This window comes from Aotus nancymaae, unplaced genomic scaffold, assembly GCF_030222135.1.
Source record: "Aotus nancymaae isolate 86718 unplaced genomic scaffold, 86718_ANA_hifiasm-v0.15.2.pri h1tg000089l, whole genome shotgun sequence".
In the NCBI taxonomy this organism is placed as follows: Eukaryota; Metazoa; Chordata; class Mammalia; order Primates; family Aotidae; genus Aotus; species Aotus nancymaae.
The window spans coordinates 21,315,491-21,330,956 of NW_026988504.1; the positions used below are offsets into that span (position 1 = coordinate 21,315,491).

The following is a 15,466-nucleotide window of genomic DNA, read 5'->3' on the forward strand; positions in this document are numbered from 1 at the left end:
CCGCAGTTGTGCCACTGCACTGCAGCCTGGGTGACCAAGTGAGACTCTGTCTCAATTTTTAAAAAACAAAAATTATGAGAGATGTCTCGGGGCAGCAGTCAGGTGCCAAGCAAGTGGGGTAGATATCAGAGGGCAGAGAGCCCACCCAGCATGAGAGGAGGCTGCCTGGAGGATGCAACTGACCGCTGCCCCTGGGGAAGGCAGAACAGGGGCCAGGTTCACAGGGCAGTGGTGTGAGCTTGGTTCTCAGCAGGCTGGGTTTGGAGTGGACTGTGGGAAGAGTAGGGAAGTATTAGGGTGAAGCTGGAGGGGGTGTGGAGGAAGGCAGGGGACCCTGGCATGAATGCAGATGCAGGAACCCTCAGCTTTCTCTGAAACCAGGAAGGCTGGGGAAGGACCCTGTGCATGTCCTGGATTCTGTGGCCACAGGAGTTACTGCTTAGGAAGCAGGGCAGCCTCCTCTTTGGTGTATGTGTGCAGGAGAGAGGACGTGCTGGGCTGTGGGTTGTCAGTCTCTCTCCCAGGAGCACCCAGCAACCTGAACTCCCCCTGCTCCCTCCCCACCCTGCCCCAGATCTGGTGAAACCACCAGCCAGGCGGGGCAGGGCAGAAGCTGTCACTGCCAACACCTTCAGAGCTCCCCACAACTTAACGTTCGTGCTGCCAAGATGCTGAGAGCTGGAGGAGCTGTCAGGCTGGTGTGGGTGTGGACAGGCCCCACTGTCCTGGGAAGAACTGGACATGATCTTCTGAGGTGCAGCATAGCATGATGGGGGTGGTGAGATGGTGCTTCAGTTGGGGGTGGCAGCCATGGCTTATAATCCTGACTTTTCCATTTATTAGCAGCTTGACCTTGGGCTAATCACCCAGACCTCAGCGTCCTGTCTGTATAGTGAGAATAACAACAGCTACCTCAAGTGGAGGTTAAAAAGTGCCTGTATTTGAGAGGTCTGTCACTAGAAGTGAATTTTTTTTTTCTTTGAGATCGAGTTTCATTCTTGTTGCCCAGACTAGAGTGCAATGGTGTGATCTCCGCTCACTGCAACCTCCACCTCCTGGGTTCAAGCAAGTCTCCTGCCTCAGCCTCCTGAGTAGCTGGGATTACAGGCGTCTACCCCCATGCCCAGCTGATTTTTGTATTTTTAGTAGAGACAGGGTTTCACCATGTTAGCCAGGCTGGTCTCAATCTCCTGACCTCAGATGATCAGATGATCCACCTGCCTCAGCCTCCCAAAGTGCTGATATTACAGGTGTGAGCCAGTTTTCTCAGCCTAGAAGTGATTTTTGTCAGGAGAGAAAAGACCTTTAGTGACTGGGGTCAGGCAGGTGGAGTGTGAAGATCACCTCTGCCGCTTAGCTGTAGGACCTTGAGCAAGCCACCTCATCTCTCCACGCCTCTGTTCTGTCACCTTTTGGAGATGAATAGTGTCCATCTCACAGGGCAGCTGTGGCTGGTGCATGCCGCCGTACCTATAAAGTCCTACCGCACAGCCCAAGACATAGAAAGACAGTAACCGAGGTTTTGTTGTGGTTGTTCATTAGCATTGCATAAGACCCAGGTCTGACCTCTTCTTATTCAGCTGGTGTGATGGTGAGTATCAAGCTGATATCCCCAAAGAAAGGACTGCAAGTATTTGCCAGACTTTGTTACAAGCTGTGATGTTGCAGATATAATCGTGTTCGGCGTCAGAAGACCTGAATTCAAATCTCCATTTCATTACCTATCAGGACTCACTCACTCCCTCTTTCTCTGCCACCCTCAGTGTCCTTGTAGGGGAAATGGGCATGATAATAATGGCCTACTTCACAGAACCGTGATGAAGACAAAACCAGTCAAGCACATAGATCAGTGAGGATGCGCCAGGCTGCAAGTGCCAGAAATCCCATAATCTTACTGCTGGGGTTGGATACTGATCTAAGGAGCTTACGTAGTAAGAACTTGTGGATGTGGAGCAGCCTGCAGGGCTGGTTAATTTAGGGCTCGGTGATATTATCAGGGCTGGGCTCGGGACTGCCTGGGTTCCATGAGAGGAGTGGAACCATGGGCAGAGGATGTAGGAAAGATGAGGATGATGATTGACAGGTCAGTCTGGAGTCGTTACCTGCTAAAGGTCATTCATCTGTTCTTTTGATAGCTATTAACTGTGCACCCACCAGGTACCAGTCGTGGGGCTGGGCCTTGGAGTACAGACATGACCCACCTGCGTTGCGATCCACTGCTGTGTAACAAATCACCACAAAACATAGGGGCTGACGGCAGTAGCTCTCAGTTGCTACACCTCACAGCCTCTGAGTATAAGAACTGGGGACCAGGCATGGCTGGGACAGCTGTCTCTGCTCAGCGACATCTGGAGCCTCAGATGGAAGAGTCCAAGGCTGGGAGGAGAATCATCTGGAGGTTTACTGATGTGGCTGGCACAGTGTCTCTGGGCTGGGGCTATGCCCTGGAACACCTGCACACGGCTTCTCCATGGGGCCAGGGCTTCCTCAGCCCTGGCTTGGTTCCAAGGGTGAATATCCCAAGGGAGAGGGCAGGTGGGACCTGTGTGCTTTCTATGACAAGCCTTGGAAGTCATAGGGCATCTGTTCTGCCATACTCCTTTGGCCATGGTGGTCACAAGCTACATAGTCACAAGCCCCCAACTTTCTCTCAGCACGCAGAATGTCAGTACAGTCTAAGAAGAGCAGGTGGGATGGCATCTTTGGGGAAGTACAATGTGCCGCACTTCCCTTGAATCATGCCCACGTCTAGCTTGGAAGACACACACTCGCATGCAGCAAGAAAGCGTACAGACCATCAGGCAGGTACAAGGTGCTTAGGGCCACGGCAGAAGTAGCATCTACTCACCCTGGGACCCTGGGGGAGGCTTTTGAGCTGAATCTCAGATGAGTCAGACTGGAGCAGGTGGAGCCTGGGAGGAAGGTCTCAGGAGAGGGAGTCATCTAGCAAAGGGGTGTGGTTTGGGAAGGGCAGGGGGGTTCTGTGGGGGGAGCTCAGGCTTCAGGTTGGGTGTAGTGGAGGGAAGAAAGGCTGCAGAGGTGAGCTGGGGCCAGGCGTGGGTGTCTGAGAGCAGATTAATTACTCCCTGCCCTCCTTCATTCCCTGGCCCTCTGCACACAGTAGGCACTTTATAAATATTGATTGAAATTGCAGCGAGCAGTGCGTGTTGAAGAGAGGAAAACAAATCCCAAAGAGAGGCAGTGGGGCCTCCTGGAGGCAGCGTGGGATAAAGACAGAGAAGCCGCGTTCATATCCTAGGAACTTGAGATCCTCTTTCTCAGCTGTTGCCTTTCCAGTCTTTTCAATGTCTCTGCAAGAGTTCACGGGGGCTGAGAGCAGCCCCTGAGTCACTTCTTGTTCGTATCCCTCACCCCCAGCTGGATTCTTGGGTCCTCTTCCCTCCATACTGGTCCCCAGAGAGTGTGGACTCTCTGCCCCTTGTAGGTAAGGAGGAGGCAGCTGGCTGAGGAGGTGGCAGAGGGGAAGTGAAAGGGCTGGGCGGGTGAGGATGGAGGGGGAGAAGATGAAATTGCTAAGTGTATGATCAGTGCCAGAGCCAATAGCCCATACTGCAAATTACTTTTTCCTTCACACGTCCCAGGGAAAGCCCCAATTAAAGTAGCACCTATTGGAAATGGAAGAGTAATTGCAACAGGCAGCTTATTAGGCCCGTCTCCAAGAGCATTCAGGGCAGTCATGAGCTTCGGGAACCCCCACCGTGTGAACCTGGGGGGAGATGACCCTGAGCAGCAAAGGCCAAGCCGCAAGAGGGTGGGGCTGCCCCAGCATCCTGCCTGCCCGGGGCCCTGCTCAGTGGCCTAAGAGGGCAGGGACTGGTCTGTATCGGAGCACTCTGCTGTAGTGGGGTGGTTCAGTGGGTGAGACATGGGGCTGATGAGATCAAAACCGATCAAAAATCCCAGAATGGAGGAAAAGCGGAGCTGGAAGTGGTCTTGGGGACCACCAAGCTGGACTTTCTGCGGGAGAATGACTTGCCAAGGGTGACCCAGTCAGTTGGTGACGAGAGATCTGGAGTCACAGGGGAAATCAGCGACTCCCAGTCCAGTGCTGCTGCCCAGGGACAGTCTCGCCGTGCCACACTGTCCTAGCCTAGTCTGTGGCCCTCGCCCCAGCTACACTCCCGTGGCCTGTCACTGTACCACATTCATGCCAGGCACAGCTAACTCAGGGCGGCAGGAGCCACGCCGAAGGCTTTTCCGGTCTGAGGACATCTCCCCATATCCCCCAGTTATTGACACAAACTGGCACACACACTGCCAGGCCACACTGTCCCTAGGAGGAGGCAGACAGAGGTGGACACAGCCCACAGGCTTGACTGGAACGGCGGGTTCCAGAGGTGCCGGCTGGCTGCCCACAGTGAAGCCTAGTGGGGGTGGCGCTCTCCCCGCGGGTTACCCATCGAACCGGAGCTCATCCACCCAGAGCCCGTTTCCATGACAACAGCAAGCTCCTTACCCATCATTTTCATCCTTAAAGACTCCCACCCCAGCTGTCTGAGCCTGGGCTCCTCGCCCAGCTGCCGCGCCAACCCACGTCTCCAGATCACAGGTTTAGCAGTGACTTGTCAAGCTGCCAGAGAGAGCCTCCTGGGAGGTGCCTGGTAACTGGCATAGCCCTTGAAAATGACTATATAATCACTTCCTAATTGGATTAGGGATTTGTTCCCAGGGACTTTCCTTTGCCCCCATGTTGGGGCCACCCCCTTCATTACTCTGGAGCTTAGCATTGGAGATCTTACCCCTTCTCCCTGCACAACCTCCCAGGCCAGGGTCATGCTGACAGGGTTGTCCCAAAGCCAGATACTGACCCCAGGGGAAAAGGAAACCTCTAGTTTTCTGGGGCCCAGGTACACTCAGAGAGGAAAAATGCCCCAGGGTGGGAGGACACCCAGGGCCCTCTCTTCCCCCACTAGGTCCACCAGCCGTGCTCTCAGCCTTGCAAGGAAGTCTGACTTTTCCCTTGGGGCTTTGGCCTCCCTGCTTCTCCCCTCTGGACATCCCCTCCTCACAGCCCAGGTCCACGTTCACTCCCACCAGGAAATCTTCCTTTCTAACCCGTTTTTCTCTGCATCCTTTCAGATTGGCTATATTGGGTTCCTGCAACATAACTTCGTATATATTGCATCAGGGAGGGGGGAGATTTCTGAAGCTTTTTTTTTTTTTTCCGGAAGCTATTTTTTTGGTGCATCTTCTTTCTACACCAGAAAATTCTTATAGTGGGTGTATGTCATTTGCCCAGCATCATGCCTTTGGGCTACAAATCCTTACCTGCTTCTGCTGGTGCCATTGTCTCTCCTTCCTCTGGAAAACCTGCGCCATGGGGCTCAGTGAGGGCTGCCTCCTCCAGCAGGGTCAGTGCCTGAAGCAGGCTTGGTCCATGCAGGACTGTGCCAGCAGCCCGCAGCAGTCAATCCAGGGTGACCGCATGACTGTGTGGCGAGCCGATCAGAATCTTCCCTGGAATTCCTGTAGACACTGCTGGTTTCCTGACCAACCTCCATTCTTCCCCTGTTCTCAGTAGCTACACTCCAATTTTATTGATCTAACAAGAAGTCCAGTTGGAGATATTTGCATCTCTAGACTTTCTTGAAGGTGGGGGTCGTGTTACCCAGTTCTGGTCAATAAGATATGGGCAGAAGTTGCTGAGAGAGACTTCAGGGAAAGGGTTTCAAAAGGAGCACGGCTCCTTGTAGTCCAATCTTAACTGATGGCTGAAATTGAGGCACTGTACCCTGAAGTCTTAGTCTTTTATTCCAGCCATGTGAGAGGTCACCTGAGAATGAAGTGCTCCAAGAAGAAAGCAAAACAAAGAGAGAGAGAGGAGAGAGAGAGAGAGAGAGAGAGAGAGAGGGAGAGAGAGAGAGAGAGAGAGAGAGAGAGAGAGAGAGAGAGAGAGATGGCAGTATCAGTTAAGCCCCTGGATTGAGCCATGCCTGAAGCCTCAGAACTTCCCAATTTGGAAAGCCAATCAATAAATCCCTTTCCTCTTTAAGCAGATTTGCACTGGGCCTCCATCCCTTTCAGTGAAAGTCCTCAATGCAGACCGCCACAAGACCAAACCCACGTCTTTCCCTGTCTCTGTTCTCCCCTCCCAAGCTACCACACATGAGATGCTAGATGGTAAACTGCCACACAATATTCATTCAAATGACTGAGCCCTCCCAATTCTTAACAAGAGTCTAATAAAGGCTTAAAAAGACTTGACATTGGAACTAGACTCACTGAGGAAAAACTCATTAACTCCCTATGAAGATCTCAGGCCAAGCATACCTCTGAAGCAGCATGGCTTGGAATCCCACCTCCTCTTCACCGAACCATTCCTTCTGCACTCACCTCCTCCAGGAAGCCCTCCAAACCAGGTGTTAACTCCACCATCCCAACTACCTTGTGAACACTCACTTTTGTTAACACTGTGATTCAGCAGTACTTGGTTCCATGAGTGAGTATAGCTGTGTGTGTGTCTCATCTCTCTCACCCCAAACCCACTCCCCCCACCCCACCCCTACCAACTGACTCTCTAGAACTCTCTAGAGCAAGAGCTGTGTCTCCACCATCAGACTAGCAAGTCACTGAGGGTGAGGACTCTAATCCCTTATTCAATTGGGATCCAGATACTGTCTCTCCTCACGTCAGACTGGGAACAATCTCTCCATGCCCCATGGAGCCTCCTTGGCAAGACAGGAAGATACGGAGTCTGACCCCTGTAGAGATGGAGAGTGGGAGGAAGAGGGCAGTCAGGAGCAGGAGGGTCCGTCTTAACTTACTTCACGGAAAAACTGATTCACAGCACGTAGGGCTTGTTCTGGATCAGAATCTGTTATTCAACAACACTCGTAAGGGTTTAACTCAGACCCTGTCCCCTCTGATGTAGAAATCCTTACCCGCCGAAGAATTCTGCCTTGCCAGGTTTGTTGTTGTTGTTGTTTTTAGACAGAATTTCACTCTTGTTCCCCAGGCTGGAGTGCAATGGCACAACCTCAGCTCACTGCAACCTTCCCCTCCTGGTTCAAACGAAACGATTCTCCTGCTTCAGTCTCCCTAGTAGCTGGGATTACAGGTGTGCACTACCACCCCCAGCTAATTTTTTTTTCTTTTTTGTATTTTTTTAGTAGAGATGGGGTTTCACTATGTTGACCAGGCTAGTCTCAAACTCCTGACCTCAGTTGATCCACCCACCTCCCCAAGTGCTGGGATTACAGGCATGAGCCACCACGCCCAGCTCTTGCCAATGTTTCTTATTTCTCTTGTTCCTTGACTGTTGTGTTATGATGAATCCTTTTGTTGGGAAGCTTGTCAAATGCAAGTAGACGCTGAGGGGGTGGCCATGTGTCTACTGTCTCATGGCTCCTGTTGGATGGGAGTAGCCTGCGTGGCTGCCAGTGCTGGCGGGAGAGGATGCCACCGTCTGCTGTCTTCAGCTTACTGCCGTTTCTTTGAGTCCCCTCACCACCCCCCAAGACTAAATCCTTGACACAGCAGCTCCACAATGAGCATGTGGTGAGGAAGGATGCTAATGGAGGGCCTTGAGGAAAGTGATGAATTCCCAGAAGAGTCAGGAAAAGCCATGCAGAAGGAAAGGTAGCTGCATAAAGGTGGCTGGGGCGAGCTGGGCGAGGCTACCTGCTGACCACTGAATCAGAACTCCGGAGAGCTGGGCATGGTGGCTTACGCCTGTAGTCCCAGCACTTTCGAAGGTCCAAGCGGGTGGATCGCTTGAACTCAGGAGTTCAAGACCATCCTGGGTGACATGGTGAAACCCTATCTCTACAAAAAATACAAAAATTAGGCACAGTAGCACGTGCCTGTAATCTCAGCTACTTGGGAGGCTGCGGTGGAAGGAGTGCTTGAGCCCAGGAGGTGGAGGTTGCAGTGAGCTGAGTTTACAGCACTGCACTCCAGCCTGGGCAACAGAGTGAGACCCTGCCTTAAAAACAAAAATAGAAACCCAGGCTGGGCAGGATGGCTCACATCTGTAATCCAAGCACTTTGGAAGGCCAAGACAGGAGGATCACTTGAGGTCAGGAGTTCGAGCCAGCCTGGCCAACATGGTAAAACCACATCTCTACTAAAAATACAAAAATTAGCCAGGCATGGTGGTGGGTGCCTGTAATCCCAGCAACATAGGAGGCTGAAGCAGGATAATTGCTTGAACCTGGGAGGCAGAGGTTGCAGTGAGCCAAGATCGTGCCACTGCACTCCAGCCTGGGTGACAGAGTGAGACTCCGTCTCAAGAAAAAAAAAAAAAAAAGAACCCTGGACAGCAGGAAGCCCAGGTGAGGAGGAGTGGAGAGGCAGAGAGGACACAAAGGCAGGTTTGTTTGGTGGAGAGAAGGGAATTAATGGAAGCCCTTGGATGCAGGTTGAATCTGTGTTTGGTAGAAGAAGCAATGGGGAAATGGGCCAGATCTCGGACAGGAGAGAGACATGATAATCAGTCCTAATGATCCACACATCTCCGTGGAGGAGGATGAGTACTCAGGGGAAACAGAGGCAAGGCACTCACCCAGGATGCTGCAGCAGGGATCAGTGTGCCTAGCATGGTGATGGAAGTGGGAGGGGGTCAGAGATCTGACTGAGCGACTCCTAACTTTTAGAAAGGCTCTGTCTCTTGGAGAAAGATAATGGAGTTCTGGCTCATTCTCACCAAGGAGCTTATGGCTACTGCTTTGGGAGTCTTTGCTGCCAAGTGTCATTGGCCTGGGGTCACCTCACCCATAATCCATGGAGAGTGGGTCTCCTCTCCCCATTTGTGCAGGACTTCCTTTCCATTGGCAGCAATTGGCCAGGGGGCCTCAGAGGAGCTGGGAGTGGGGAGCAGGCCTGCCAGGAAGGTTTGGTCCAGGCAAACCAACTTGGAGGGCAGGGGAAAAAAGTGGAGCCTTCAACCTTCACATTTTACAGGCATCCAAATCGCACACCAAATAAGGAGGAAGATGGGATACATTTGCACAATAATTCAAGAAAGGATCTCCATGGCAACAATTACCCAAAAATCCACTCCTGACAGTTGCAACAGCAGGAGCTAGCAAAGAAGACTGGGGGTGGGAAACGTGTGTGGGGGCTCAGAGAATGACTTCCTTTTATTCTCAAACTGAAGGAAGTGCTGACGGCAGGAAGCAAGGTGTCTCACAGCCTGACTAAGCCAAGAGCCATTGGAAGCAGGATCTAGAAGAAGCCTTAGACGTGTCTGTGTGAGTTCCCTTTGAGCTACTTAGAGGCCTGGGTGTGGGACATCACAGTGGGATGTGCCAGCTCAGGGGAGAGGGATGGGACATCAGGGCATCGCCTTCCCACCACCCCCTCTGATGGAGAAGACTTTTCCTTGGCCTCCAGAGGCCCTCACAGGGGCACAGTGAAAGATGGAGCCAACTTCCTGCAAAGTCAAAGGCTCTGGGGCGTTTGAGTCAGCCTGAAGACTGAGTCCAGTCCATAGAAAGCTCACACATGACATAGGTTAGGAGAACCGAGCTCTAGCCTACTCTGCTCCCTGTCAGACATGCTGTATTGCCCCTGTTTCCTCCACAGTGAAATGTACAACCTACATCCAAGAACTATTACAAGGCTGAGTGAATGGCATGACATGGGAAATGCTTCTACCAAAGTCACGGCCAATGCAAAGACGAGGTTTCTGTGCAGCCATGAAGAGTGCCCTGAGAAAGGTAGCTGCGTGCAAGGCTCTCCTTAACAAGCAGAGGAGTCTTCCTAGGTCGAGTGAGAGTCAGTGCAAAGACTGTAGTGGGAACCTAGAATGTGGCCAGGTAGTGATACTGGTGAGATGGTGGGAAGGTGGGAGGTGGGGCTTAGTAGCAGAAGCGTCACCTGTATCTACCGCCAGACAGATGGACAGACTGACTGTGAGCTCAGAGCAGGCAGCAGAGTGTGTAATCTCCAATTTACAAACATTTTTAAAGACGTTTGGCTCAAAAAGGAAAAGCATTCTGCTTTTTGGAGAAACAGAAATCCAACCTCCTTCCCCACCCACATCCTTTTAAGTGTATTTCTTTTTGTCTGGTAGTACTCAAAAGCCATTGGCTACTTTTCAGATCTTAGAGCTCAGATTGCCTTAAAATCACTTGAGAAAGGAGAGCTTTTTCATCTTTCTTTTGGGAACTACGACTTTATCTCTGGAGCAAAGAAAAAAGTTCTTCCAGGTTTCATTTGCATTTGGAAGCCCAGGTTTTTGGGAAAGTTCTCGAGCACTTATGACTATTATAATTGTTGAGCCATGTGATTTTTCTTCAAGAGAACTTTTCATACCAACTCCCATGGTGGGAAAGGTTACGGTAGGACATTTCCTGAGCATTTTTTCCTATTCCGAGATCTCTCCTTTGTCATCCCACTCTCCATTCCAAAATTTTCCCTTCCCTTTTGTCTCTCTAACCATGGAAAGTCCTCCCATGCCTGGAGGTGCTCAGAAGCCATTCTTCCCACCACTGGAGCCGACTCTTCCCTCTCCTTCTAGACTGAGCAGGAAAACCAATCCAGGAGAGAGCCCATCTAAAGGAATTCAGGCTGGACCCTGAGACAGGGCATCATGGGGTGGACTTTAGAGTGGCCTGTAGGGTCCAGCCCTACAGGGTTCTGTGAGCCCCACCCCCACCCCCGCTGGCTCGGAGACAAGAAATTGTAGAAATAAAAGACGCAAAACACAAAGGTAGAGAAAAGAAAGTTTGGGCCCAGGAGTCCACTGCTAACCAAATCACAGAGACCAGCAGTGGCCCCGAGTGTCTGCACACTCTGACTTTTATTGAGTATAAAAGCTGGAGGCAGGGAAGGTAGGGCGTAGGTAGGGCATGGACATGGTGGTCGGCAACTGGGGGTAGGGTAAAAGAGAGTGTGGCAGGGATGGGGTCAAGTACATCACGTGTCGTGCAGGTAGGGGCTCAGGAATTTTCCGTAGCCGAGATGAGGTAAGGGGCAAAATGTGTCAGCACTTTTTCCATACTTGTTACAAAGACATTAATATTTACGTTACTTTTACTGATTAATTCTTACAAGAAGAAAGGAACCAGGTGGAGAATTGGATCATGAGATTGACATGGAACGTGACCACTGAAGCACAGCATCACATAGAGACAAGCCCCTGGTTGTCTATGGGCTTACCTGACAGCAGTCAGGCCTTACCACAGGAGCTTGGAGAAGCAGAATTTTCTCCTAACTCCTCCAAGGAAGGAGACATCTCAGCTATTTTGGATGTCTCCTTCCCTACCTGGCTAAACAGCGGGCGCTTTCCCAGCCCCAGTACTGATTCAGGCTAACCAGATTCAGAGATGGGCAACCAGAATACCATTTCCTGAATAATATGTCTACCAAAAGACTGGTATCCAAAATATATAAAGAGCTCTCAAAGCTCAACAATAAGAAAACAAGCAGCCCAACTTTAAAAAAACAAAAGACATTTTACTAAAGAAGATATACAGATGGCACTTAAGAACATGAAAAGATGCTCAACATCGTCATTCATTAGGAAAAGACAAATTAGACACACAATGAGTGCCACTACACTTGCTAGAAAGGCACACATACAAATAAACAAGATACAAAATCTGACAATATCAGATGCTGATGAGGACATGGAGCACCTGGAATGCTTACACATTGCTGGTGGAAATGCAAAATGGAGCAGCCACTATGAAAAACAGTTTGGCAGTGTCTTAGAGTTCAGCATGCGCTTTCTATATGACCTAGAAATCTCACTTCTAGGTATTTACCCAAGTGAAATAAAAACTTTTGTTCATGCATGCAACAAAAAACTCTACATGAAGATTTATTTGCAATCACCGAAACAGGATACAACCCAAATATCCTTCAACTGTGAAGACAGATTAAAAATTTAAACTTAAAAGCCTGTAATACATCCATCCAATGGAATATTACTACTCAGCAAGAAAAAGGAATGAACTACTGCTGTGTGAAACAACACGGGTGCATTAAGATAAGTGTGAGAAGCCAGATGGATTTATAGTGCTCTATGTCAAAAAAGTAAATTTTACCCTAAATTTGAAATAAAAATAAAAGATATTTATATTGACTACTTTGAGGAGAGTTAACAAACAAGGTGGAAATAAAATACTAGACAAAAATAACTTGGTAGATGAAAGAGATAATTAGAATTTAAACATCTAAAGTTCTGGTTTTGTCAAGGATAAAAGTAAAGATATTGATTAATTTATTAATTTCAGAATTTGGGGACAAGGATGCTTTTAAAAATGGAAGGGTAACCACTAAAAAGACAGAAATAAAATGCATAACTTTCAAACTAGTAGAGGGTATGAAAGAAGTAAGAGGCCGGGCGCGATGTCTCACGCCGGTAATCCAAGCACTTTGGAGGCCAAGGTAGGCGGATCACCTGAGGTCGGGAGTTCAAGACTAGCCTGACCAACATGGTGAAACCCCGTCTTTATTAAAAAAAGAAAGAAGTAAGAAAATATATCTGTAATCTTAGTGCTTTGGGAGGCTGAGGCAGGAGGATCTCTTGAGGCCAGGAGTTCTGGACTAGCCTTGGCGACACAGCGAGACCCCATTTCTACAAAAAATAATAAAATGAAATAACTGGAACATGGTGGTGTGCATCTGTAGTCCCAGCCAGAAAGTGGATTCTATAAAAATGATCAGATAAGTAGGCAGATGATGGCAAGGTGTGGTGCTCATGCCTGTAATCCCAGCACTTTGGGAGGCAGAGGTGGGTGGATCACTTGAGGTCAGGAGTTTGAGACCAGCCTGGCCTACATGATGAAACCCCATCTCTACTAAAAATATAAAAATTATCTGGGTGCAGTGGTGGGTGCCTGTAATCCCAGTTACTTGAGAGGCTGAGGCAGAGAATCACTTGAACCTAGGAGGTGGAGGTTGCAGTGAGCCGAGATCACACCTCTGCACTCCAGCCTGGGTGACAGAGTGAGACTTGGTCTTAAAAAAAAAAAAAAAGTAGGCAGAGAATATAAAGTTGGAGATTTTGTTATAGTTTGGATACACTTCATAACAAGCACTAATCATCCTCAGTGTTCAGTTGTCACTTGAGAAAATGTAAATGCTACATCTGCTCACTGCCCGTCTTTTCTTCCAGACAAAAGAGCACATGTTCTTGACAAGGGAGTTTCTCGCCCACAGTCACCACTGGAGAAGCCTGAGTTTTGGACAAGTGGGGACTGGCTGAATCTCTTTTTTTTTTTTTCTCCTTTTTTTTTTTTTTAAAGAGAATAGCATCTTGCTCTGTTGCCCAGGCTGGAGTGCAATGGCACAATAACAGATCAGTGTAGCCTCAAACTTCTGGGCTCAAGCAATCCTCCCACCTCAGCCTCCCAAGTAGCTGAGACTACAGGCATGTGCCATCACACCTAGCTAATTTTCTTATTTTTTTGTAGAGGGTCTCACTTTGTTGCCCAGGCTGATCTCAAACTCCTGGCATCAAGTAATTCTCCCACCTAAGCCTCCCAAAGTGCCAGGATTACAAGTGAGGCTGAGTTGGTATGGGCTCTCTTTTCCCCATATCCAAGGCAAGCTTCCAGGACTCTTCTGGGACCATCAGGTGTTAGGGACCATCTGTCCCTACCTCAGTTTCACAGACAAGAAAATTAAAGTCCACAGAGGAGGTGTGGCTTCATCAAAAACCCACTGAGAACGAGTGTCAGAATCAGGATAGGGCACATTGGATTCCTCCTCCAGGACTTTCTGACCTCCAAGGCCCTTTGGATACTCCTGTCCAGCTGCAAACAGATTTCTAGACTTCTGATGGAGGTGATCTGAGACCAGCAGCCTAGGCTGCTGAGACCACGCTTGGCTGCTATGAATTTTCTTTAATATGTCCTGCTGGTTATAATGATGCAGAGCTGGAGTATTTAGCCCACCATCTTGACATAACCCTCTCTTTCTTTCTCTACTTTTATAGGGTCTATACATAACCATTTACTAATCAACTTATAGTATGTCTAATGATGGGTCATTTCTCTCTTCCTCATCTTCATCATCATCACCAGTAGCAGTAGTACTATTTCATGGTTGAGGGATCATCACAAAGTAAGGAGTGCTCACAAAAATGTTCCATCAACATCTCAAATAATGAGACAGAAAAATCAAGGCATGGCTTCATTTAAAAAATATAATTGAAAGTGTGAAGTGTCCTAGCTATGTACCTTCCAAAAAAAAACAAACGTTTTTGGAGACAGGGTCTTGCTCTGTTGCCCAGGCTGCAGTGCAGTGGCACGGTCATGGTCCGTTGTGTGACCTCTTCACACCTCTTCAAGGCCGTCAGATACATCATCCTTATGACTTTTTTTTTTTTTTTTTGAGACAGAGTCTCTGTTGCACAGGCTGGAGTGCAGGGGCGCAATCTTGGCTCATTGTAATCTCCGACTCCTTGGTTCAAGCGAGTCTCCTGCCTCAGCCTCCCGAGTAGCTGGGATTACAGGCACTCACCACCATGCCCAGCTACTTTTTTTTTTTTTTTTTTTGCATTTTTAGTAGAGATGGGGTTGTGAGCCACTGTGCCGAGCCTCCTTATGACTTATTTAGTGGCACAGCCTCGACCTGCTGGGCTTCAGCAATCCTTCCACCTCAGCCTCCAGGGTAGCTGGAACTACAGGTGCACCCCACCACACCAGCTAATTTTTTATATTTTTTGTAGAGACGAGGGCTCACCATGTTGCCCAGTCTGGACTCAAACTCCTGAGCTCAAGAGATCATCCTGCATTAGCCTCTGAAAGTACTGGGATTATAGGTATGAGCCACCGTGCCTGACCTGCAAATACCTTTTGAACTCAGACTTGGATTTGAACTCTGGTTCTATCCATTATTAGCTGTGGTTTCAGATCAGTAACCTAAGCAATTTGAGCCTTGTTTCATTAAGTGGAGATGACAGCAGCATCTGCCTTGCAGGAATTACTTGATGTGGGTGATGAGAAAAATCAGAAAGAATTATGAAAAGCGCTTCATACCATTCCTGGCATGTGAACAGCCCTCTCTAAATGGCCATTATGCTTATTAGCACCTCAAGGGGAAATTGTTTTCATGAATTGTATTTGAATCTGACTAGAGAGAGTGCTCACCCTCCTCCTTTTGCTTATTTGGTTAAATATCTTTGACTTCTGTGATGTATGAAGTCCCTTGAAAGCAGGGCTGTGTGTTCAACAACGGTTTGTGGCCTTCCTGCAATGAATTGTGCTGGGTGCTGTGGGACATACAAACACAGGGAAGACAGTTCTGGTTCTCATCGGAGGTGTTCTGGGGAAGATGGACATGAGAACCTAACCATAGCAGGATGCAGAGCGAGACCCACGCCATGCACTGCGGCCATGTTGCCTGCTGGTTTGGAGTGTGAGTTCAGACACCGGTCTGCCTGGCTCTGGATCCCAGCTCTGCCACTGATTGGCTGCACAACCTCAAACAAGTCTCTTAACCTTGCTGGGCTTCAGTTTCCTCAAATGTAAAGAATGGTAACAGAAGCCTC

At 49.1% G+C, this 15,466-nt stretch overlaps 1 protein-coding gene across 1 annotated transcript in view; it reads left to right on the top strand.

Annotated features, from left to right (window-relative positions):
* The window catches only part of GOSR2 (golgi SNAP receptor complex member 2), a 39,045-nt gene extending 23,935 nt beyond the window's left edge, over positions 1 to 15,110 (top strand). The window contains exon 7 of the mRNA XM_021673715.2: positions 14,645 to 15,110. Within this exon, the coding sequence (XP_021529390.1) occupies positions 14,645 to 14,757 (113 nt within the window). The 3' untranslated portion in view covers positions 14,758 to 15,110. The remainder of the gene's footprint in view (positions 1 to 14,644) is intronic.
* Positions 15,111 to 15,466: the final 356 nt, after the last annotated feature.